Source organism: Pseudopipra pipra, chromosome 6 (assembly GCF_036250125.1).
Source record: "Pseudopipra pipra isolate bDixPip1 chromosome 6, bDixPip1.hap1, whole genome shotgun sequence".
Taxonomy (NCBI): Eukaryota; Metazoa; Chordata; class Aves; order Passeriformes; family Pipridae; genus Pseudopipra; species Pseudopipra pipra.
The window spans coordinates 7,057,675-7,082,656 of NC_087554.1; the positions used below are offsets into that span (position 1 = coordinate 7,057,675).

General features: G+C 40.8%; 1 protein-coding gene across 8 annotated transcripts in view; it reads left to right on the top strand.

Moving 5' to 3' along the window:
• The first annotated feature begins 370 nt into the window (after positions 1 to 370).
• The window catches only part of TPCN2 (two pore segment channel 2), a 63,491-nt gene continuing 38,879 nt past the window's right edge, over positions 371 to 24,982 (top strand). For 7 of the 8 annotated variants that reach the window (XR_010431132.1, XR_010431135.1, XR_010431137.1 and 4 more), the window contains exons 1-24: positions 372 to 554; positions 2,526 to 2,590; positions 3,828 to 3,904; positions 4,517 to 4,694; positions 5,680 to 5,796; positions 7,596 to 7,702; positions 8,646 to 8,718; positions 10,860 to 10,959; positions 11,260 to 11,325; positions 11,680 to 11,744; positions 13,599 to 13,696; positions 14,017 to 14,098; positions 14,772 to 14,858; positions 15,888 to 16,007; positions 16,325 to 16,384; positions 16,472 to 16,600; positions 17,222 to 17,271; positions 18,082 to 18,181; positions 19,125 to 19,196; positions 21,423 to 21,496; positions 21,815 to 21,905; positions 22,027 to 22,109; positions 22,957 to 23,038; positions 24,476 to 24,561. Coding sequence is in view for 2 of the 8 variants with exons in the window: in XM_064657203.1 (XP_064513273.1) it covers positions 470 to 554; positions 2,526 to 2,590; positions 3,828 to 3,904; positions 4,517 to 4,694; positions 5,680 to 5,796; positions 7,596 to 7,702; positions 8,646 to 8,718; positions 10,860 to 10,959; positions 11,260 to 11,325; positions 11,680 to 11,744; positions 13,599 to 13,696; positions 14,017 to 14,098; positions 14,772 to 14,858; positions 15,888 to 16,007; positions 16,325 to 16,384; positions 16,472 to 16,600; positions 17,222 to 17,271; positions 18,082 to 18,181; positions 19,125 to 19,196; positions 21,423 to 21,496; positions 21,815 to 21,905; positions 22,027 to 22,109; positions 22,957 to 23,038; positions 24,476 to 24,561 (2,147 nt within the window). In the remaining 6 variants the exon portion in view is untranslated. Of the gene's footprint in view, positions 555 to 2,525; positions 2,591 to 3,827; positions 3,905 to 4,516; positions 4,695 to 5,679; positions 5,797 to 7,595; positions 7,703 to 8,645; positions 8,719 to 10,859; positions 10,960 to 11,259; positions 11,326 to 11,679; positions 11,745 to 13,598; positions 13,697 to 14,016; positions 14,099 to 14,771; positions 14,859 to 15,887; positions 16,008 to 16,324; positions 16,385 to 16,471; positions 16,601 to 17,221; positions 17,272 to 18,081; positions 18,182 to 19,124; positions 19,197 to 21,422; positions 21,497 to 21,814; positions 21,906 to 22,026; positions 22,110 to 22,956; positions 23,039 to 24,475; positions 24,562 to 24,982 lie in introns of all 8 variants that reach the window. The other variant, XM_064657204.1, reaches the window with a different exon arrangement.

Sequence of the window (24,982 nt, forward strand, 5' to 3'; positions counted from 1 at the left end):
GGTCCTAAGCTCTGCCAGGGGAGGTTTAGGTTGGATATTAGGAAGAAATTCTTTACAGAGAGGGTAATCAGGCGTTGGAATGGGCTGCCCAGGGAAGTGGTGGATTCTCCGTCCCTAGAGATTTTTAAGATGACACTGGATGTGGCACTTAGTGCCGTGGTCTAGTAACCTTGATCCTGCCGTGGATCAAGGGTTGGACTCGATGATCTCGGAGGTCCTTTCTAACCCGTCTATGATTCCACGAATGGTCGGGGGCAGCGCGGAACCCCGGCAGCGGGAGGAGCCGGGAAGATCCCGGTCCCCGCCCTCCCCCGCAGCCGGTCACATGCAGCGGGCGGAGCCGCCCGGGGCGGGTTAGTCCCGCTCCGTCCCTTCCCAGCTTCCCTGCTCTCCCGTCCCATCCCGTCCCTTCCCGTGCCGTGCCGGCGGCGCGGTGGGAGCGCGGCCGGGGGAGCTGCCGGGGGTGCCGATGGATCCCGGCGCTGAGGCGGAGCCGCTGCTGCCCCCGCGGCGCTGGCGGGCGGCCCGCGGGCTGTGGCGCTCGGCCGAGCGCGGTGAGTGAGCCCGGGGCGCTGGGGCGGGCGGCGCTTCCCCGCGGGGCTGGAGCGCTCCCGGGAGCGGGGCGGCGCGGCATTAGGGCACGGCACTGGGACACGGCACTAGGACACGGCACTAGGACACGGCTCTAGGACACGGCACCGGGACACGGCACCGGGACACGGCTCTAGGACACGGCTCTAGGACACGGCTCTAGGACACGGCACTGGGACACGGCACTGGGACACGGCACTGGGACACGGCTCTAGGACACGGCACTGGAGCCCCGGGCTCCGCCGCCCTGCCCCGGCTGCTCCGGGCGCTGAGCGAGCAGCGGTCGCGGAGCTCAGCCCCGCTGCAGCCCCGGGCTTCGGGGGTTCCTTATGTAATTTTATTCTTTTTTTTCTTGCTGAAGCGCTGGCAAGTTTTCTTCTCGAAGCCGATGACTGTCGGCGGTCTGGCGCCTCAATTCCCCCCCTCCCCACCCCTTCCCTCCCCGGGATAGGATCATCCGGAGACCGCAGGTTCCTTGTTTTTAGGGGATCGCATCACCTAAGCGAACCTTCGCTTCTTTTTTTTTTGTTGCGTGTTCGTGCGGTGCCAGAAGCGCAGCGGGGTCTCGGACGGGTCCTGTGTGCCCGAACCGAGCAAGGGCTTTAATCATCATTTGTGACTAAGTGTCACTTGCCGTGACTAAGAATTGCAGAGTAAGTTGGATACCCATGGCAGAATGCATGGAGAAATTGCTAAACTAAACATTTTTTTTGCTAATTTCTCTGTTTTATTTTTATACTGTGAACAGTTGTTTAGATTCCACCCCTCCAAAATCTCTGCCATCAGCACTAGGCTCGCTGCGTGCTCCAAGAACCTAAAGCTTTTGCTGCCCTTGCCTCCTTTTAACTAATACTGTTCCTTTAAACAACTTTATCTCCAGTGTGAGATGGCATGAAAAAGATAAAGTCTGTACTGCTTGAGCCTGGCTTGTCTCCTGTTTGTGCTCAGTCCTCCTTCTTGCGCTGTGGTTCGTATCAGCATCAGTACAAAACTGTGCTGTTGCTGATGCTCAGATAAAGGGTGACATTTAAAAATTGCTTGCAGTCTTTGTAGAAAATTGATGCCCTTGAATCACGGGGAACATAAAATTGTCTGGGACTTAGATCAGTGGCATTGCGTGGTGTCTGGAGAGCACCGTGGTAGTAGTGGGACGGGCTCTTTCCTGTTGTATCCGTCTCCTCGGAGGAGACGGTATGAAGTGCTCTTTGGGACTCTTTCCCTCTGTGGGAAGGTTATGCTAGCACATATTTTTCATAAATTTAAGCCCTCTCAGCTTTTTATTTTTATTTTTTTTTCCTTCCTCATTTTGACTGTAATTGCCTTTGTTTCTCCCATCGGCTTAATTGCCAGGTTAGTTCCTCAAAGGTCCCTGGTTCAAGTGAACACAAGTGGCTGCCTTTTATTTTTTTGTATAACTATCTTCATGTAGACTTCTTAGTAACAGGTTTTGAAAAGTATAAGTAAGTGGCATAAGTAACTAATTTAGTGATGTTTTATTTCATTTTGTGTACTTTCACCCCTTGCTCTGTCTTGAACTCTGATCTCTTTGGTATGGTAATAAACACTCTCGGGACAAATTAAAAATGCATTTAATTTAGTTCTCATCTGACTGGAGATTCCTGATGGTTTTGGAGAGAACAAAACCAATCTAAACTACAGTACCTTTATTCAACAAAAGTAAAATGACTAGGATACTGGTGCCTGATTTTTCCAGCTTCACTTGACTGTACACTTTGTCAAACAATAATTTGATTGAATGCCCACTATGTTGCGTGTTAGGACTTGTCTCTGTTTAGTCTTATGGTGGCAATTTGACTACTAATGTAATCTACCTACTTTAAGCCATTGTTGTGGAGCTTCTAGTAACTAATAAGGAAGCTGTAGGCTTTATCCAAAACACAGCAGGTGATTATTATTTCTTTATACCTTCACAGGTGCTGGAGCTGATAATGACCTTTACATAAACCAAGCTGTAGTATTTATTGAAGATGCAATACAGGTAAATGTAACTTCTTTGAGAGCTGTTATGCTTCCCGTGCTGGATGTTTGTCACACATTCTGCCACTTTTAAAGTTTTTCTGTGTTCAGGAAGCCTTTATGTCACGTCATCTCGATTCATAAAGCAAAATCAGAATTCTGAATTCCTGTGGTACGCAAGAATCTGTGAACTTCTGCCCAGGAGAAACATTTTTCCACGCAATGAAATAATCTCTTTAAGGTTTTCAAAAGAGATGCTGGTTTGTGGAGTGGCTTTCATGGTGGTTTTCTTGTTTGTTTGTTTGAGTTGGTTTGTTTGTGGGTTTTTTTGAGAGTGACTAACCTACTTCTAAGAGAAATTGAGCAAACCCTCTGTAATTTGCCTCTCAATCTGACTACTTGCACACTTTAAGAGCTGGTAAAAGCTGAAGAGTTTAAGGCTGACTTCAAGTGAGAAAAGCCTCTTTTGTTTCAGCTGAACTTGATACCGTTGGAAGTTTTCATTCCCTCTTTGTCCCTCCTTTACTGGACTTTACTGCAGGTTCTTGGGTCTGTTATCTCCCAGTGAGTGGTTGCAGGCAGTGGGAATGCTGGAGGGCAGTTTTTGAGCTCTCTTGCTGCATTCAGATAGCTTTTGGCTGGGAGGTTTCCGGGGATCAGATGTGTTTAAGCTGTGCCCACCTTTCTAGAATTAGATATTTCTCAGGGTTACAGCAGCCCAGGAGCCATTGCAGAGTAGGGACTGAGCAGATTTTGGCAAAAGCCAAAATTCTTTCTGAAGGATCATGGGGACTTCCTTGACCTTAAAGCATGTTTTATTCAAAGACACAGGTTGAGGTCTTTTATATTCAGGACTAATTTTGCATCTTATGGCTTGTTGGAAAAGAAAGACAAAAGGAAGGTCCATGAGTGGAATGAATGCTAGAAAGATGAATTAAGTGGGTGGATCATTTTGGCAAGTACGTAGAGTAATCACTGATTTGTTACAGGTGCTGTTATTTGTAGTGATGGCAGTGCTTTCTTCAGGTGGCTGCCACACAGTTTGATTACCTGAGCAGTTCTGTGGTCTTTAGATAGGAGAATTTCTTTAAAATCCTTCCCTTTTCACACACGTAGGCTACATCTGTGGTCATGGGTGACTGATACTTTAATAATGAATAACATGTACTTAATTTGTTTTACTTTGGTAACTTGATCTTTGTCTTTGAGACAGACTGAATGTAATGTTTGAATTATCCTTTTTTGCTTCCTGCCTTCAGTATCGATCCATAAATCACCGTGTGGACTCCAAATCCCTGTGGCTTTATCGATGGTACTATTCAAGGACTTGCCAGTGGTAAGAACTTGGTTATTCCTTTTGCTTTCTCGTTTAAGAGTAAGTCTTTCTGAAAAATTGCTCTTCCATCTTTCTTTTTTGTTAAACAATTAGATGGCTCTGCATTTATCCTTACAAGAACTTGCTGTAGGAAGCCAGGGGGTGTGAACATGACAGAAGTGCAGAGCAGCCAGTTATAGGAAGGTCTGATCACGTAGGTGGCTCTTTAGAACAGCTGTAGGACTGCTGCATGAATGGACTGTGAGCATGATTTACAGCACTGTGTGTTAAGAGTTTTCAAAGTGTCTATTTCTAAACACTCTAAATAACGGCAAGATTGTTTTGCAGCTGTTAGTCCCAAAAGAACACCCCCTGAGGTTGTTTGGTGGTCAGCAGTTGCATCACTAACGCAGGCAACAACATGCTAGTCAAGTGCTGCCTTCTAGTCTAACCCATTTGTGTTAAATATGGTATTATAAAGCTTGGTTTGCTTCTGAGGAAAGTGCTTTTACTCTTTAAGTATTTTGCTATTCGTTTGACTTATTTTGTGGTTTTTTTTTGGGGGGGGTTGTTTGTTGTTTTGTTGTTTGGTGGGTTGTTGGTTTTTTTTAAATTTCATCTCTCTCCAAACAGGATTTTGAGTTTAACCATCACTGTAATCCTGGCTCTGGCTTTCGTTGAAGAGCCTTCTTCGCTGACAGTCACCTCGGATGTGCGGTACCGCCCTCCCGCTTGGAACCCGCCCTGTGGCCTGACCGAAAGCCTGGAGCTGCTCTGCTTCCTGGTGTTTGGGCTGGATGTGTCCGTGAAGGTGAGCACTGGATGAAATAGTTGGTGTGTGGGGCAGCCCAGTGTCCGTTTTCTCCATCCACCTCTCATTTTTATCTACCTTTATTTAGTTCTCGTAGGAAAGAAAAAAAAATATCTGAAGAATGTATTTATGTTTGGATTTTGGAGAGCTCTTAATGAGCACTGGTTTAAAATTACAAGTACTTGGGAAACAATTGGTGTATACTAAGATAGATACACTATGTATATTGGAATATATATATATACACACTATATATTGGAATATATATATATATATACTATGTATACTGGAATATATATACACAATATATATTGGAATATATATATATACTATGTATACTGCAATATATATATATACACACAATATATATTGCAATATATATATACTATGTATACTGGAATATATATATATACACACAATATATATTGCAATATATATATACTATGTATACTGGAATATATATATACACACAATATATATTGCAATATATATATATACTATGTATACTGGAATATATATATACACACAATATATATTGCAATATATATATATACTATGTATACTGGAATATATATACACACAATATATATTGCAATATATATATATATACTATGTTTACTGGAATATATATATACACACAATATATATTGCAATATATATACATTATGTATATTGGAATATATATATACATTATGTATATTGGAATATATATGTACACTATATATGTACACTATTGGAATATATATAATATATATTGTAATTTATAATTATATATTTATAATTATCTATAGTTATTATAATTATAATTATATATAATTATATATTATAATTACACACATATATGTTATACATATATAGTATATATTCCAATATTAGGGTATATATATTCCTATATATATATAATTATATGTTCCAGTATTAGGGTGTTGGAATTCATTGTTAAAGTAAGTTTTGGTTGCTTTTTTTTTTTTTTCCCCTTGCCCAGAGTTACTTAATTGGATGGAAAGAATTTTGGAAAAACAAATGGCTAATGGCTTATATACTGACATTAATTGTCTCCCTGACTGATTGGATTGTCTCACTGAGCTTTTTCTGCACAGAGGTAAGAACTGGTTTCTGCAGAAACTATCAGCATCTTGTTTGTGGAAAGTGGCAGAGGAGAAGAGCCTGCAAAGGGATAGTCAGCAGGGTGTATATGGTGCATTGCAGGATTAAGAGATGAGGAGGAGATGGTTCCTTTTTGGCCTGTGATAGCTGGATAACACACAAACACAGAAAAAGTTATTGATGATGTTGCCTTGCTCAGGATTATGTTTGATTCTTAATGTGTGTGTTCACTGGTAAAATTAAATAAAACTTTGCTGCACTGATCTGTCAGCAGGCAGAAAGTTTAAAGAAAACTCACTGCATGGCAGCAATTTTGTCATGCAGTTGGAGAATTATATCCTTAACTCGATTCAACAGCAGAGTCTATGCAGTGATGTGTAAGTAAAAGGTAGTTTAATAGCTGCTTGCTGAGCTGAAGCTGTGCTGTGTTCAAAGCAATTGTGTTCTGAGGGGAGTGTCAGCTTTGTGAAATGGCTCTAGAAGTGCCTTCCTTTATGTAATAATGCCACTTCCCAGTTGGTTTTCTCTGCCACGGATTTTCATTAACAGTCATTGTTAAGAAAACACTAAGATGGTAAAAATGCTGGGAAGTGAATGAAGGAGAAATCTTGAACTTGGCTTCTTTTGTCATTTCTCATGTCAAAACCGGTATCTGCTGTCTTCAGAGAACTTCCAAACCTGTTTTAAGTTACTGTCAGCGTTGGTCAGGATGAGGTTGGATGCAGGTGCTGCTGTGGGTGACACACTGTTTAACTGTTCGTGCTGTTCATTCTCTCATCACTGGTCACTGCTGACCTGGATGTGATGGAGCATCAGACACGTGATCTTGAAATGGTGAATAAAAATGTTATTTGAGCTTATAAGCATCTAACAGTGAGAAAAGTGACTATGTGCTTTTTGTGTTCAAGCCAAATAAATACAATGCGGCTGAAAGAAGTTAATCACCTTGGAGGAAAACTGAGTTTACAGCATGGGGAAGTGATCATAGAATCTTTAGGTGTGATAATGGATGAGTAGTTTGAACAGGAGCCTCCCACACAAAGCAGTGGCAGAAGGAGTAGTTGAACTGCTGGGATGTGTGAACAAGGGGATAGCAATGAAGAAAGGGGTGTTTTGGGGGGTTTTTTTTGGTGTTAAGTGTGACCCGGAGAAGATTGATCCTAAAATCCAGGATGCTGAAACACCTGAAGCAACTGATAAGTTGTCACAGAAATAACTTGAAGGCTGGCAAGTGTCTTGAAGGCAAGAAACAGATTATTTGCTGTAGTGTTGTGGGGAAAAAAAAAAAACAATTACAATTTGAGTCTTGTCAGAGACAGCAATTGCTGAGTAATAAGCAGGCCCTTTAGTTATAAAACAAAAAAAGAAGTCAGTCTGAAAATTGAAATCAAGCACTTATTTTTAGCATGTGTGTTTGTTTTTATTGAAAGCAGCTCACTATTAATTCCTTTCCTGAGATAGGAAATACAAAAGTGCCATCTCTTGCCAGCTTGTTATGTCTAGCGAGCAGTGAAGTTAGATTGTTTCTAATTAGTGGTCTGATGAGGCTGCTGAAATGTCAATGTGTGGTTTTTAAAGCAATCTCTCCTCATTTTAATGAGGCATCTGAAGTCTGAAATCTCTCTTGCCTGTTTTGTGAGCTCAGTGGGGCAGAGTCACCATCTGAGCACAGCCTTCTGTCGCACTGTTGACTTTGTTGGTATTTAAATCAGTGCTTTTTGGCAAATTTGCCTGGAAAGTGTTTGTGCCACCAGTCTTATGGGAACTCAGTGTCTGATCCGTTGGTTTTTGCAGAGTTTGAGGATAAGAAGGATTCTTCGTCCGTTCTTTCTCCTTCAGAACTCCTCTATGATGAAGAAAACATTAAAAAGTATCAACAGCACATTGCCTGAAATGGCAAGGTAGGTAATAGTATAGAAAACATCCTTTCACAGCAGGCAGGGAGTAATCTTTGTGTTCTGCTGTGTGGAATATGAGCAACCTCCCTCTAAGGTCTTAGTGAGATCAGGTAGCAATGGATGGTGGTTGTATTAGGTTTTTGATTCCTTTTAGTCTGTAAAATAGCTCTAGAATGCACATGTTGTGACTCTGTATGTGACAGATAAGGTTTTTGATGCTGGTGCAGTGGGAATTTTTGATTCTGCTTTTGTAAGGGAAGAGCTAAGCAAGGGTTTGTGCTGTGTTTTCTCCAAGGTAACCTCTCAGAAATATGGGTAGACACACATGTACTTGTCTTCCAGTCATGAGGGCCACACAAAAAAGATGCCTCTTTCTTTGCATCTTCAGATGGATGTAAATCTGTCTTCAGAGTGCTTTACTTCAGCTTTTTCCTTTCTAAATAGTTTTAGCAGTGTATATATATATATATATATAAAACTACTTTTAGTGTTAAGCTGGAAACCCCACTGGTGAAATTGTAACCAGACAACGTGATGGTTTTTGATAGAGATCTCTTCCTGTGACACGGGTCATGTGTGTGTAGAGCTTATGGAACCCACTGCCCTTGCCTGTTACTTTTTCACTACCAAGCCCCAGGAGAATCAAAGGTGTGTGTGCAAGCCGAGGTGTTGTATTTTGATTGGAGGGTATAAATATGGTCCTTTCTCTAAAAAAAAAAAAAGTGTTAGAATCTCATTGACATCACAAAAAGTCTGAGCTTGTGCTGAGGAGTCTCCACAAATGTGATTTTTATTTTTGGTTAAAACTTAGATTGTGTTCTATTTCCATATAGCTTCTTAAAAAAAAAAAAACAACCCTAGTTTCCTTTATATTGCATTTTTAGCAAAGGATGTTATTAAGAATAAGATAAATTTGCTATTAATGCACATGGTTTCTTTCCAACAGTGTTGTTCTGCTGCTGGCTGTCCATCTGTCCCTCTTCACCATGTTTGCCATGCTGCTGTTTGCTCGAACAAAGGTAATCACTTCCAGTTCTGCTGTGCTGGATCTCGGGGGGCTTTTCTCTTTACTTGCACAGCTGCTTCATGTCCAGTTTTATGATCAAACCAGTGAAACTTGTTTCCCCTGAAAAGGTCATGTTACCTTGTCAGACTTGCTGTGATGAGTTTGAAGTCCACTTGGAGGGGTTTATCATGTGCACAGTATTCCATCTGTACAAGAGACTTCCTTGTGCATTTATCCAGTTTGATCCTTTGAGTTGCTTTCCCTGCTTTTGTTGAAACCCTCTGTGCTGTTCTGCATCCAAATCTCTTATCACTTTTTCATTTATGTTATCACTCATCTCTTCTTTTTTTTTTCTCTTCCTTATCCAGCTGTTTGCTAATTTTTCTTCCATGTTTTCTCACCTTCCAGTACTGGTACCCCTGGCCATGCCTTGGTAGGTTTTTACCTGCTTTACTCTGATGTTTTGGTTTCTGATCTCTGGGTTTTCCTCTTGTTTTTCTCTTCCTGCTTCTGAAAAGCAAATTTGAACTTTTGTGGTTAAAATAATATTGTGTTCCAGTGCTCTTGGTATGTTCCCTCTCTCTGAAATTTCCTCTATCTTAATGTATTATGCTCAGATATTTTGAGTGGGTTTTTTGTTCTTTTTAAGGCCTTCCATAAACGTGTTCCTGTGAGCACAGAAATTTCCTGCCTACTTCTCTCAGTAATTATAGTCCTCTCCTTAATCTCAGTTTTGCACCTTCATTCCTACTGCAGTTTGCACTTGAGCCTGCCTGTATTCTTCCTCGTGGTCAGCAAATTCTTTGAAGTCCCAATTTATGGAATTTCTGAAATCAGAAGCAGAGCTCTGTTTTCCTGCTTTAAGTTGCATTCTGGATCTTTGTATTATCTTTGTATGTCACATCTAACTTCAGTAATGAACTTTCTCAGCAGTGGGAATATAACTTGTATACCTAAGCCAGTCAATTTTGTGTACATTTAGGTGAAAAATAACAAATTAGAGAGTGGACTTGCCTATTTTGATGTGCTGCTCTGACATTCACACAACCTAATTTTATCTGACAAGGCGAATTACTGAAAGCCAAGTTCTACAAATACATTTATTAATGAAATTCATGCCTCTACATTTTTGCATCGTCTTGTTTACGTCCTCTAGAGGTACATTTTGCAATCTTTGCAGCAGATGCAAGGGCTGTTTGTTCTGTGCTGCATCATTCCTGTTTGTATTGTTTGCACTCTGCATCTTTTTTTATCTGTCTCTGCTTGACCTTGGAGGGGGGGGGGAATATGTGGATGACCCAAGATTAGCCTCCCAGTATGTTTTTGATGAAGATTTTGACACTGAGCTTTAGCAAATCATCTGATGTTTTCCCTGAGCCACAAGATAACTGTGATGACCTTAGTTGCCAAAGTATTTGCAAATACATTCTGGGTGCCATAGCACTTATCCTTTTTTTTTTTTTTTTAAATTTTCTCTCTCCAAGGTGTTTAAGCTGTAGTGATGTTTTCATTGATATTGTAACATAGCATTTTAAATCTTCATTTTTTTTTCAAAACAGTCGCCTGTTTTCTACTTGCCCAGCAATTCCTGTGCTGTGCATGAATTTCCTGCCTGAGGGGATAGCAAGAAGAAGGGGAAAACCTTTGTTTTGCATAGTGGTAGTAAATTTTGTACAAAAAACTGATCCGGGGGATTTTAAGTTTTTTATTTGGAAGTCAAAGGGGAAGTGAAAGACACTCAGTGGGTGTGCTGGTAGAGCTGCAGATGTGATTTTTTTAAATTATTATTATTTTTTTTAAGTCATATTTTATCTGCAGTATAATCTCTTGCAGGCTAAGAAGTGACACTTCTTATATTAATCAAGGGTCGTTTCAGGTTCCTGTGCTGTCAGTTTGTGATATAACTTCTGTATTGAGCTTCCTGTTCTTCCTGGTGGTTTTTAATTGCTGTTAATAAGTGAAGTGATTGCTCTGTATTCCCACATAATGTCTTCCTTTTGATGCTTGGTTTGTGCTTTTTTGTCACGGGGTGGATGTGATTATGTGCATAAGAAATCGATTATTGACTGACTTTAGTTCTTTTTTCCCCCCCTTTCCTTGGTAAGGCAGTGATTCTTCAGTGTTTCTCCTAACAATGATCATCTCTTTGACCAGGATAACCAGCAGGATAAGGAGTGGGTGGTGTATTTCCGGAATCTGCCGGATTCACTGACATCCCTGCTGGTCCTGCTGACTACTGCAAACAATCCTGATGGTGAGCAGTCTTTCAGAAACAGCTCTTGTCTCTCCTTTCAAAGAACAATAGAGTTAAGATTACCTGCAGACTACTGTAACCATTTTTTCAGCTGGTAGTTCTTAGTACAGCCAGAGGAAGGTTGGAAAAGGGTTTTCCATGCCTTTAATAACTTGATTCTTGCCCTTCTTTGGGGTAATCATATATTGCCAGTGCAGCTGTATAAGAGCTTTTACCAATTGCCAAAAATTGATTGAGGTCTCCACTGTGCATCTTAAGCATTAAAATATTATTTCTTTTTTTTTGTTCAATCTCACACAGTGATGATTCCTGCATATTCTAAGAATCGAGCATATTCCATCTTCTTCATCCTCTTCACTGTATTAGGTAAGTTACCTCTTGTCTTCAGTCGTGTAAATGCACTTTAACTCTGACACTTGTGCTTAACAGCCACGGTGGTTTATTTTCCTAGGAAAGTTTAATCATAAATTTCTCCTTTTTTTGTGTTTCTTCCAATTATTGTGTAATGCCTGTAAGATAATTTTCACTTGTGGCCTGGGGGTTTTGGTAACACGTCACAGAGAAATGCACACATTGCAGTACATGAAACCACTTTGGAAATCAAAAACGAGAAAACTAATCCTTTTAAGTGATATATTTTATTTACTACATGCACTGAAACTTCTTTGATAAATATGATATGGATTTCAGTAATTCTTACTGCCTCTTTTTCTCCAATAGGCAACCTGTTTCTGATGAACTTGCTTACAGCAATAATATACAACCAGTTTCGAGGATACCTCCTGGTGAGTAAAGCATTTCTAATTTCTGTGTCCTGCCCTAACCTTGAACCTGTGAAATATTAAGTGTCACCTGTGCATTAAAGCAGGAGGCCTGTTCTGGTTGTAAGTTTTAAGATGCTAAATGTTCTTTGATGGAGATACTTTTCCCATTATATGCTGCTGTAGCTTGATCCCCTTCTGTGACAAAATTATTTGCTTGCATACTTCCATGAATGCTGTGGATCTGCAACTTTGACTATTATGGGGGGGGGAAAAACCCTATTATAAAATTGAACAAGGTGAACGAGTAACTCAGACTTGGGTTTTGTGAAGAAAATCTGCTGTAATGTTTAAATAGCCATTGTTGCAAATCATAGAATCACAGAATGTTAAGGGCTTGGAATGGACCTTGAAGATCATCCAATTCCAACCTCTCTGCCCCGGGCAGAGACACTTCCCACTGGACCAGGTTGCTCAAGGCCTTATCCAACCTGGCCTTGAACACTTCCAGGGATGGGGCATCCACAACCTCCCTGGACAACCTGTGCCAGTGTCTCAGCACCCTCACAGTAAAGAATTTCTTCCCAATATCTAACCTAACTTTCCCCTCTTTCAATTTGTACCCATTACTCCCTGTTCCTGTCACCACAGTTCCTGATGAGAAGTCCCTCTCCAGTTCCCTGGAGGCCCTTTCAGATACTGGAAGGTGCTCTGAGGTCTCCACACATCCTTCTCTTCTCCAGGCTGAACAACCCCAACTTTCTCAGCCTGTCTTTGTTGGGAAGGTGCTCCAGTCCCCTTATCAACTTTGTGGCCTCCTCTGGACTTGCTCCAACAGTTTCATGTCCTTCTTGTGTTGAGGACAGCAGAACTGGATGCAGCATTCTGGGTAGGATCTCACAAGAGCAGAGTAGAAGTGGAGAATCACCTCCTTTGACCTGCTGGCCACACTCCTCTTGGTGCAGCCCAGGATTCTCATGCCTGTGATTTCCTTAAGTTTTAGTGTCAGAAGAAACTTGGTGACTTTGGGTGTAATTTTTTTCCCCTCATTCACATATCTTCTTATAGTTCCTTCATTACTGGCTTCTCCTAATATATATATTATAGTTCCTTCCCCTTACTTACATAGTTTTATAGTTCCTTCAGCCCTTTAGAGGAGTGGGGTGTGGGCTTGGGGGGGAAAGTGAAGTAATAGCTGCCTGCTCTAGTAGAGTTCCAGAGAGGAGAAGTTTTTTGGCTAGTGAGCCTTAAGCAATGTTACACAGAAGGAATGGCCCCCACCCTCTTGTGAGAGAGGGGTGTTTGAACCCAATATGTGCAAAGAGGATTTTTGGTAATCCTTTCCTCCTCCTCTGTTTCTTCCCGTCTTTCTCAGTTTTTCACTTCCTCACATGAGAGCATGGCATAACTTGACTCCCAACAAAGCAGCTGAGTTTGAAAGTGGTTATTGTGGAGGGGGGGGAAAAAAAAGCATGAAAAACTGTGGCTCTGGATTTGTGCCTTTAGGGGAGAAGCTGGAGCTTCACAAGCTGTCTCACTCTTCTCTCTGCACAGGAGTGTGAATTGCTGTGAATCCTTGAGCTTTGCTGTTGCCCGTGTCTCTGGAACAGGCATATGCCTATGCAGTCCAGAATTGAAAATAATTCATGACCTGGATGTTTACTTGGATTCCAGACTTGTTTGCTTTCCTGCTTGCTTCCTTCCTCCTCGTACACAGAGTTCTTGGAGGGAGTGAGGCTGAGGGCAGTCCCCTGTTCTGATCTCTAATCACAGATCCAGGATGTGTGCCAGAGGATCAGTGTATTCTGTGGCCATAGGACAATAGTAGTGCATGAAGTGTGAGTAAATTGTTTCCTCTGTGGTGTTTTTACTGTTCAGAAATCAGTTCAGTCCTCCCTCTTCAGGAGGCGGCTGGGAATCCGGGCTGCCTTCGAAGTGCTCTCCACCCTGAAAGAGACTCCTGCTAATGCCCAACAGTAAGTGAACAATGTTGCAACAGTAGATTATCTAGCAAAAAAAGTACATTTTTGGTCATCTACATTTTGTTTAATTTACTGAGGATCCACTCTTAAAATATGGCAGTGTGTTGCTCATCTCATTTTATTTATTTTTAATCTAACTGAATGTTCATAACACGCTATTTGGGACTTATGGTGTCTGTTTCCCTTTTATTTCTACTTCTAATTTTACCTGTTTTTCCAAAAAAGAAAGGCAGGAATGCATTTGGAACAGCTTTTTTTTTTTGCCAGTTATACAGTTATCTGTACCAGGGCCCCTTCTGTTTTCTTTTAAATAGGTCATATGTCAGCAGTGGGGCCTTACACCAAGTGCTGCAGAAAGTTGAGATGGATTCTCGCTGCAAACAAGCCATCCTGAGGGTAAGAAATGAATTTTCTTAGCCCTGATGCTGGTGACTGTCAAACCCTGTGATGTGACAGCTGTGGAAACTGAAATTTCCCCTAATTACACCATTGATCTAGGAATGGCAGCTTTCAACTCAGCTCCTTTATGCTGCTTTCTCAAAGTGTGAACAGAAGCCCAGCTCACTGTCTGTTTATGTTTTGATCTTCAGAATAAAAGTAGTCCTTAGGCAAGGATTTCACCCTAAAGTTGCTCTCTCTTTGGTTGGTGTGATGAGGGATGCATTCACCTGGAGAGAGGTATAGAGGAATGAAAGCTCCTGTTTTGCAGAGCTAATTTTTCCGTTGGCTTTACTTTCTCCCTGGAAGTATTGTAGTCTAGAGCTGCTCTCTGCTGTGCAGCATTCCTTAGATCATAACATAATAATGGCACTGCCACAGGACTAAAAAAATTTAAGTTTGTCAAAAGTGCCTGTGGTTCCAGAGAGGGGAAAATAGAAAAGGCAAGAGGAATCCTCCAGTCACATCGCAGTGTTGTGTTAAAGCAAAATGGAACCTCACTCTAACAGCTTGGAGTAGCTTGTGTTAGATCTCTATTCCCTGTCTTTTAAAGATTGTCTGAGGGTTTTGGCACTTTTTGCAGAGGCACCTATTGCAGATTCTGATCTGAATGTTTCTCTTTCATGTGCAGTCGCTCAAAATGTGCTCCTGTGACCAACTGTCAGCTGCCCAGTTCCAGAAGCTCTTTGAAGAACTAGACAAAGATGCCATTAAGCAAGTATGTATCTGACCATTGTTTATGAAACATCAGAAGTTGTCTGGTCCTGTGTAAAAATAAGTGGTGGTATTGTCTATAGAGTGTATAAACAGACTTTACAACATGTAAACACAACACCAGGTGCAATCACACGTTGTTGATTTTGAAGTTGTTCATGAGTTGCTCTTATAGTCACAAACAATGTGGCTTTGGGGGCTTTTACAGCATTCATCTGGGATTGCCCTAAATGTACAAAGTTGTTTATTCTGTCAGCATTTTAAAGCGACTTTGCCAAACAAAATTGGTAAGATCTGCGTGTGTATTTGTCTAGTAGGAAGATTCATTACAAGGAAACAAAGAATAGGAGCTGGATTTACAGCACTGGCTCTCTGAGAGGTGCTGTGGAGAAATCAATTAACCTCCCTGGTAAATTGGTTTTGATGAAATAGGAGGGATTTGTCTTGCTGTGACAGTCCTACATTAAAGGAATGCCTCTTCAATTGTGTTAGTCTTTGCAGGGTAACACTTTTAAATATACTCAAAGACTTGTCTCCAGTCCCTGAGTGAAGAACAAAATATGGATTCTTTAAGTGTTCAGATGAAGATGGGCAGAAAGCAGCCTTCTCCTCTTGGAGGGAGAAAGAAAAAAACAAAACACAACTATTTGAGGGTTAAGAAATGTTCTTTTCTATGTTTGCATGTAACCAAGACTTCTGAACTAAACGCTGGGAAATGGGGAAGGAATGGGTACAATTAATACCTTGGTGTTTAGTTTACCTGCTTGGGGTACTGAAGAAGGGTTGGACTGTCTCCCTTCTCTGCCATTCCCTCGTGTTGTGCCATAATCAGAAATGAACTTTTGCAGTGAACAGCCACAGCTTGGAAACATTTTCCAACTGAAATGTCAAAATTAGCCTGTGGTCCTGAAGTTTTGCTTTGAAAATGTCTGGCTTCTTTTAAAAGCTGAGCTTGGGTGTGGGGTTTTATTATTTTAGTACTATTAAAATGCTTATGCTTTGATTCTCAGCAAATCCTTTGTGTTCTTTTCAGCATCCTCCCAGTCCAGAGTACCAATCCCATTTTATGCAGAAATTGCAGTTTGCCTTTGGCCATCCCTACTTTGGCTACTTGGGGAATGTGGTAGCCCTTGCAAACATTATTTCTGTCTGTGTAAGTAAAAGGGTTTTTTTGTTGTGTGGTGGTGAGGGGTTTTTGTCTGTTTTTTTGGTTTTCCTCTGCTACAAACCTAAGTTCTGTTTTTGTTCTTTAGTCTCTCTTTAAACAACCATTTTTTGTAGCAGCTGGCAGGGTTTTGGCATACTTTAGTCATGTAAAGTCTTAAGTTGAGAGGGAATACCTGCAGTTAAAAATATATTCTCAGCTGCTTGGAAAAGGTCTGTGCAAAGCATGAAAGACTCTTCTTGTGCTTAAAAATCTGTTTTATGTAGCAGTAAAGCAGTGGATTCATAAAATATTTCCTGTTTAAGGTGGTTTTGGTGATGGATGCAGATAAACAGCCTTCTGAAAGAGATGACTTCTTCCTGGGGGTAAGATGCAGTAGCATTCCTACAGTTATTGCTGTTCCCTGAGATGTCAGTAATTCTAATGATTGTTTTTATTTTGGGGGGGTGAAGGCCATCAACTGCTTCTTCATCCTGTACTATCTGCTGGAAATGTTGCTGAAAATCTTAGCAATGGGCTTGAGAAGATACTGGTCTTACCCAAGCAATAGATTTGATGGACTTCTGACTGTAATTTTGCTGGTAAGTGTTTTGTTAACTAATGTGTTCTTGTGCTTGTTGGGTAGGGAGGTTGGGAACTACATGAGCTGGTGGGATTGCTCTTTCTTCAGCACTGACAGGCTGAGCTGAACAACATGAGCAGTGGTTTTCAGTGGCTTGAAAGTTTTTGCTGGTGCATGGTTCCTTTAGGGTCTGCTTTCTGAAGGCAGGCTTATTTAAATCCATGGAAAAGGTGGGTTTTCTTATAAGAAGTCTTTTTATTGCTATTTGGAAATATTCAGCTCTTTAAATAATTGCATAAGGAGTTCTGTTATGCAGCTAAGATGACCTTGCTCTTTCAATAAAGAGGCAGGTTATTGTAATAACTATTTGGTAAAAGCCTGAAGCCCATGTGGCAGATGAGGCCAAATTCATGGCTAATGGTATTCACTGTGTATCCTTTTATTGAATGACCTATGTACATTGAGATAATTTGGGGAATAACTGGGCAAATATGACAATTCAGAGCTTTAAAGTGAGTCAAAAAAGCAGCTTAATGCTCTTAAAAATGTCTCCTGTCAAGAAGCTTACAGAATTTCTGAAACTCAGAATTACAAAGTAAAGTTTTGACCTTTTTTTCCTCTCTTTCTTTCCTAACTAAAGATTTTGGAGATTGCAACTTTTGCTGTGTATGGATTTCCTCATCCTGGCTGGTAGGTGACCTCTGTGAACTGCTGCACTTTGCTCAGTGACTGGGCTGGGTCATGCTGTAAAATTTAGTAGAAAAATGCCCACAGACTTAGACTATTTGTCTATACTGGAATACCAAGCAGTTGTATTTTGATTTTTTTTTTTTTAAGATCAAACAGCTTTTGGATAACTCTCCTGATCTTTTTTTTGTTACAAAAAACAACTTACACTGTTATCTCTGCAGAGACCTGGTAGACCTTACGGTTTGAAAATGGCTTATATTTGAACACTACTAAAAAAAACATTACAAAAAAGTGATGGTTGGCAGAATAGTAATTGCTACAGTCTAATGGCATTCATTATTATCTTAGAATTGATTCTGTTTGGGTTTGACTTCGACCTTTGATTCTTAAATGCAGATGATTGATTGCACTACATCTTGGAGCACCAGTTAGGTTAGACTTGTTAGGTCTTTGTGTCAGTCACTGCAAACAGATTATAACCCCCATGAGTCACTGGTGAGTGTGTGCTGTTGGTAATTGCCTGGTCTGTAGATGTAACACCTTCAGGACAGCAATGTGACTTATCTAGAATATGTGTTCTCTGCAGTGTTGTCTTAAATAATTTCTTTCATGAACATGCACTTTAAGGAGCACTCTCTGCATATTTAAGAGCCCAGGTTAAACAGGTCACTTCCTGCAACAGTTGTTGAGGGTGAGATTCCTGCTAAGTAAATGAACGTACTTACAGTTACCTGTAGCCCAGGAGATGAAACTCTGTCTCTCTGTCACGAGCTGTTTCTCTGATTGGTTGTTTTCTCCCCTCTTTCCCAGGAGACCCGAGTTGATGGGTCTGTTATCCCTGTGGGATATGGTGCGGCTGGTGAACATGCTGATCGTGTTCCGCTTCCTGCGGATCATCCCCAACATGAAGGTGATTGCTCATCCCTCCACAACTCCCATTTCTTTCTTGGTCACCTCAGAAATTCTGTTCCAGCCTTTCAGAATAACGTACAGACTGCAATTCTTTTGCCCATGGGTGGGATCAGAGCTCAGCTCTGACTGTCCTGGCTGTTGCACAGCCCCTCACAAACTCCCTGTCTCTGGGGCTGGTTTTCTCTGTTGAGGCAGCAGACAAGCTGCTATTCTAAGGTGGGCAAACTTATCCAGAAACACTCGTGCAGCTCGTGTGGTGCTTCAGTCTTAATTAGATGAGTGGCTGGGATATCCTTGGAGAACTTTGTACTAAGGAGGAGTTAGAGTTGCTTTCACTAGATACTGCAAGACATTTGGTAATGCAAAGGGTTTTGTGGGATAAATCCTTCTCCACCTTCCCAGCAGAGGTATTTCCACCACGATACATGTACTTGAGTCAGAAATCACTTTGATTGTTTGTTATAATCCTGCATTTACTTGCTTAAAAGCTAAGCCCAAATTAATGTCGGGCGCAGGGTTTATATCTCACTTCAGTAAGCCATAAATACCAAACCTGATGTAATCAGAGGTCATGGTGTCAGTGGAAAGTGTAAAATAGGAATTATGTGGGTCAAATATGAAGCAGTCACCCTGGAGCTGGGAGGTGCTGGTGTTTTGCTTGCCTCCCATTCTTTCTAGTCTTACTAGACATAGAGTCCTTTAGGTTGCAGTGCCTGTATATATTTAAGACTTATGATGATGTCTGTCTGTGAAAAAGACTGCTACAGCATTGTTCACTCATTTTAAATAGATCATGGAAATTTCTCTCTATCAAAGATGTCCTGCATGTAGACATAGTTCACTTTCCCTGTTGGTATTTCTTTGTCCTTTTAGTAAAAATAATTTGATGTGGAATGGAAGTGGGATGAATGTCATACATGTAGAATTCTGCTTTGTTTTAGTTCATGGCTTTGGTTGTCACTACATTGCTGGATCTGGTAAAAAACTTAAGAGCCTTTGCAGGAATCCTCGTGGTAAGTCATGATGCAAGATTGTCATTTGCTTTGTTATAGTTAGCAGTCTAATAAGGGTATGTCTCCAACAGAGTTAACAATATCTTGTACAGTCACCAGGATCACTAACATTTCACCTCAATCAGCCAGTTCTTCTCCAGGGCATGTGTTTGAAAGCCAGGACAAACTGCTGTTTTGTTATGGCCTGTGCACCGTGACAGTGCCTCTTTTATCAGGAGGATCTTTATAATATAGAGTGACTGAAGCTTCCTCAGAGTGCTTGCCTCAGGCTGGATACTCTGGTTGCAAATCAAAATTCATCCATGCTAAAAGCGGACCAGCTTTCCTTACCCTGATTTGCTTATTAATATTTGCTTATTAAATAGCAGAACCACTTGAAAATTGTTTTCCAGTTGAGAAGGTCTTGAGATGGCATGTTTGGACATGGCTTTTGAAAGCCTCCTGTCATCCTGTTTTGGGTGTGTCTGTGTAGAGCACATGCTCTGTAACCATGTGATTAAAGGGTGGATCACAATGCATGATGTCCATTACACAAATCCTCCCAAATCCTGAGTTTCTGGCTTTGCAACAATGTCTTCCTGGTAGAGCAAAGAAGTGCCTGGGTAGGTTTGGTTTTGTTTTGTTATTGTCCATGGGGTTTTGTAGGATACTTTATTTTGAGGTAGTGGTTAGAGACTAATGATTTGTGGTTCTAGTCTATACATTTAGCATGCAATTTAACCAGAATGTCTGTTTTTGTCATTAATAATCTCTACTTTTATCTGTAGAGAAGGGACCCTAGGTTAGTGTGTGTTGCAGTTTGAAATAAAGATATTGGTTGGGGCAAAGCAAATTTGGTAACAACTTTTGTTGTGCTCCACAAGCCACACTTGCCACTGGGAGCTATTATTGGAACTGAGAAGTATTTTCTTTCATTCCTGAAAGAAGGGGTGGGAGCCTGTAGCGATAGGCTTGATTTTTATTTTCATAAAATGTGCATTAGTGTTTCACTGTAGTGTCTCTATGCATATATGTGAGACATGATTCTCATAAAGTGGCTGCTGCTGATTGCCCTGAACGTCAGGAGTGTGAATTGTAGTTTTGCAGCAGTTGTGAGGCAAGTCTGCCACAGTGCTTGCCACTTCCATTAGTTTAATTTGCTTTTGCCCCAGGCTGTGTGGAACCTGTCACCGAGCTGCTGCTCTGCTGAAATCTGACTCCATTGCCAGCTGATAGAAAATATCTTTCCTAAAGTTAGGCTGGAACACATGCTGATAAAGTAATGTAACTAATTAGCTAATTTCTCATGCAGTGAGTCTTTGAAATATATGGGGTTTTTTTCAAAGAATAAAATTAATTTTATTGCCCCATCTTCTGGCAGGCTGTGAAATATCAGCTTCAACTTACTCCAGTGATGCTCAAAGTGCTGTGGTTCATAGGCCAGGGCAGTTCTCTTCCTCCCAGACTTCCCCCTCCTTAGGTCTGTTTGTAACAAAATACAAAAAAAAAAAAATCAAATGAAAAAAGTATTTTTATTTTTAAGACTCAGCTTGTTTCAAGCTTTCCTGGGACAAGTGGGTCTTTCTCAGAGGAGCGAAGCTGTAGGTTATTTCTAGAACAATCTTTGTAGGATAAAAACTAGAAAATCACCCAAGTGACTGCTAAAGACTGAAAGGTGTCTTTTTAAAGGGAAGTTTGCATTTCCAACAAGTAGAAGAAAGGAATTTCAAACCCCTCTGTGTTACTGAAAACTTTATTTTTAGGCTAATTGTAACATTTTTAAGAAAGTTGCTGGTGTAATATAAAATACTGGCTTGGTTTTGTCCTTCAGCTGAGTTTAATAAAAGCTTATTTTCACTGAATCTAGCAGAAAACGCCCTAAATAAAAATATTTAGATTATGCTTTGTAAATACTGTCAGTGTGTTTTGGTTTAAGTTGCTATTCTGCAACATTAACAGTTAAATATCAGCACTCTGAGACACAAAAAAGCAAAACAGATCAAAAAGTAAAATAGATCATAAAATAAAGGGATTTAACGCATTTTAAGAACAGAAAGTTAAATAGAATATTGAAAAGTAAGAGCAAACAGTTAAGCTGGGGAGTATTTTCACTTTAAAAGCTTCAGGCATTGTTCTTGACGTAATTCCTTCACCTGTGGTACAAATATAAATTCCACATTAATTGTGTTGCTTTCTCATTTAGTGACAGAAATATTCAAAGCTAACAGCTGCTTGTATTCCTCCCAGGTGGTTTTCTATGCATTTGCTATCACTGGCATAATGCTGTTTAAAGGTGCCGTTGTTCCCTTGGGAAACACCAGGTGAGGTTCTCAACATCACTGCTCACAAAGAATCCTGTCTTTCAAAAGCACCTGTTTGTGGTTGTTTTGTTGTTGTTTGTTTTCTCTCATTCTTGGAGAAATTTTAATGTTTGAATTTTAATGTTAACTCACAAGGCTTCGTGTTCTGTTTCCTCTTGCTGCACTGAAATTGCAGGAAGGCTCGTCTGGTTTTGAACTGTTTCCCTTGTTTTCTGCCTTTGAGATAATGAACTTTCTGCAGGGCACTCAGGATAATTTTGGTTTTAAGGTACAGTTTACAGAAAGCTGTGTTCACATCCCCCTGTAATTCTCCCACAGTGCTGCCAACACAACATTTGCTAATGGCACTTTGCAGTGTGGGACCTACGAGCAGCTGGAATATTGGCCCAACAACTTCGATGACTTTGCCGTGAGTGTGATCACTGATGACATCCTTCCCTCTTCCCCTCTCCTCTTACCTCTCCTCATTTTCTGAGCCTTGAGTGTGTGAGAAATAACCACTGACCTTCTATTCTGCTCACTTTATTTAGGCAGCAGTGGTGACCCTCTGGGATGTGATGGTGGTGAACAACTGGCAGGTCTTTTTGGATGCATTTTCAAGATATTCAAGTCCGTAAGTAGCAGTAACAATACTGGAAAAGTCTCCTATAAATCCAGTTTGGAAGGTAGCTGAACAAGAATTATGCACATGGCACAATTTCACCTGCTAAGAGGACTACTGCTTACCTTTCTTCTGGAAATTCAAGTATAAAGGAAAGAAATTTAATGCTTCTGTGTTTTCTCTGTGGGTGAACAATTTTTTTGGCAGACTTAAACCCTTGGACATATCTTTCATTTGTATTTAATGACTTTATGGGAATGTTTGAATGAACTGGGTGGCTTCTGGGTTGAGCTGTTCCAGTGCTCCTTGGCTGGTTATCCCAAGCCCTTAGTTAAGTTCTGCAGGCTCTGTGTGGGATAAATGTTTAACGTGGTCTGGAGGAGACTGGACAAGCCATGACAGAGAAATCCATTGGATCTGCAGTGAATGGAAGCTCCCTGTAATTCAAGAAATCTCTGAACTGCAAACAGTTGGAGATTGGGGAGGGCTTAGAGGGTAGCAACACAGATATTTTGCCATGGTTTTGCACTCTTTCCTATGTTTCTGCTTTTGATCATTCCAAGGATACTATCCCAGATGGATGTCTTCCTGTGATCCAGCACAACTTCTACTGGGCTGCTTTTCTGTCCCTTCAGAGTTCAATTAAGCAGATTGGGTGGGGAAAGTGAGTCTGGTTGATTTAATGAAGGGCTAAGATTTTTCTATTTTTAATTTTTTTATTCCCTACCTCGTTTGACATCAAAAAAGGAGTAGCATTATATTTCAAGATAAAATGTGATTTCATGGTGCTCTGCTCACTTTTGAGGCTGAGGGTATTTACTGCCTACCTTACTTATTGTCTGTGTAATCTGATCTGCAGGTGGGCAAAGATCTATTTTGTAGCCTGGTGGTTGATCTCCTCTGTCATCTGGGTTAATCTCTTCGTAGCTTTACTTCTGGAGGTAAGGAAATGTGTTTATTTGGTATTGGATCCCAAAGCTGGGTTCTAATTTCTGCAGGAAGTTAAAAGAACCCAGGCAACTTTTTGAGAATAGTATGTTGGACTTGTGTGTGTTCTTTCTTTACCTTTCTCTTCCCTGCCCTTCCCCTGAGGAGTGAAGCAGGTTGGTTTTTTTCCCAGACAATTGTATGCTTTACTTGCAGTTTTGTCACAAAACTGGTTGCATCTCATTGGGTATGTACATTTTCATTATGTCACTCTCTATAAAGATGAAAAATATTATAAGTATTATAAAATTGCTTGTCTCTTGTACATTTGCATTTAACTTCAGCATTAGTTATTCAAGCTGCAGGCTTTTTGCCTTTTAATGTATCAGCAAATGAAGTTAGCTCTTCAAATTTTTAATTTATTTGACTCTCCTGTGGTTCTTCCCACCCTGATTTGAATTAACCATTGTTCAGTTAGAAGAGTGGTTCCACGCTAGAAGAGTGGAACTGATTATTTCTTTTTAAGAGACCATATTCTGGAGTCTTTCAAAGAAGCTGGGGAAATGGAGGTATCCAAGCAATGCCATGAAGAACATATAGTTCTGCCAGTTTCTTGTGTATGTTTATCCTGCAAATTCAAATTTCTGATGGTGAAGGGAATGCTAATCAGAACCATCTCCTCCAGGTTAATAATTGTAGACTTCTCTTATAAGTAATGGAAGGAACTGAGTACCTGTAGAGGGCACTTCACCCCATCTCAAAATCTCTGAAAGTTTCTCTTGGAGATGTTTTTGTTGTTGCTGAAGGTATTGAGAATTTAAATTTATTATAGTAGGAAGAATGGCAAACTTTTCAGTCCAAGACATCTTCTGTCTGCTTACTTCTGCAGGGCTGTGGCCAAAGTTTTTGCTGTAAGAGCCAAGATGCAGCATTCTGAAGGAGGAGAGCAGCATCTCACTATTTTTCTCCCCCCCTTTTATTTTTCCCCTGAACTGTCTTGTCTGCTCCCCAGTTATTAATTTCTCAGTGTTATTCAAGGTGGGGAAGGGAACGTGACAAAACCAGTAGCTGAGCTTTAAGCTGTGATGCCTGGACTAGCAGTAGGTTTATATATGGTTGGGGTTTTAAAGTGGAAGAAATTCAGAGCAGGTGAAAATTTGTGGGTAGTTCACTTGGTTGTCTTGGGGAGGCAGTCCTTGCTAGGAGCAGAAGGCAGCAGGGCTCTCTTGTGCTCTGCTGTTCGTTCAGTTTGTGATGAGAAAGTTATTTCTTTCCTGAACAACAGGCTCGAATAAAGCAGTGACCCACAGCCAGTAAATGTGCTCTGGCACTGAGTTTAAAAACAAAGCTCACCCCCCTCCCAAACCTTGCCTGCAGACATAGTGACTAGATATTTCTGATGTCATCAGAAGTAGTCCTTTTAATTTTTCCCTGTTCCTTTTACGTTTCAGAACTTTATTCACAAGTGGGACCGTCGCTGTCATCGAGAGTCTCTTTCAGATGTTGAATACCAGAGGACAGTGGAACTAATGTTCAGGTGAGTTGGACTGGATTTGATAATCAATCTAGTTTTTTTATGTTCTGTTTTAAAGGAGATGTGCTGCCTGCAAGAGGGCAAAGGCTTGTCTTCCATTTCCTCCCTCTGAAGCAAACTGTTCTATCTGTTACTTAGGAAAAAATCAACAAGTGCTTTAGTTAGGCCTGGTTTAAGCTGACGTGGAAGCCTAACCTTTGTATGCTTTGTGCTCGTAGCAGGGTGGGAGAAGAGGTGCTGGGGGTGAGGGGAACAACTGCTGAGGGGGACAAAAACAAGGGAGAGAAGAAAAGGGAAGATGAGGAAAGTGATGTGTGTTCTTGGCTTATTATGAAATTGTGGGTGGTGAGTTGAGACTTGATGATCGTGTATGAGTGGAACTTCTGGTGCACGTTGGATATTCAATAGTAGCACTGGGAACATG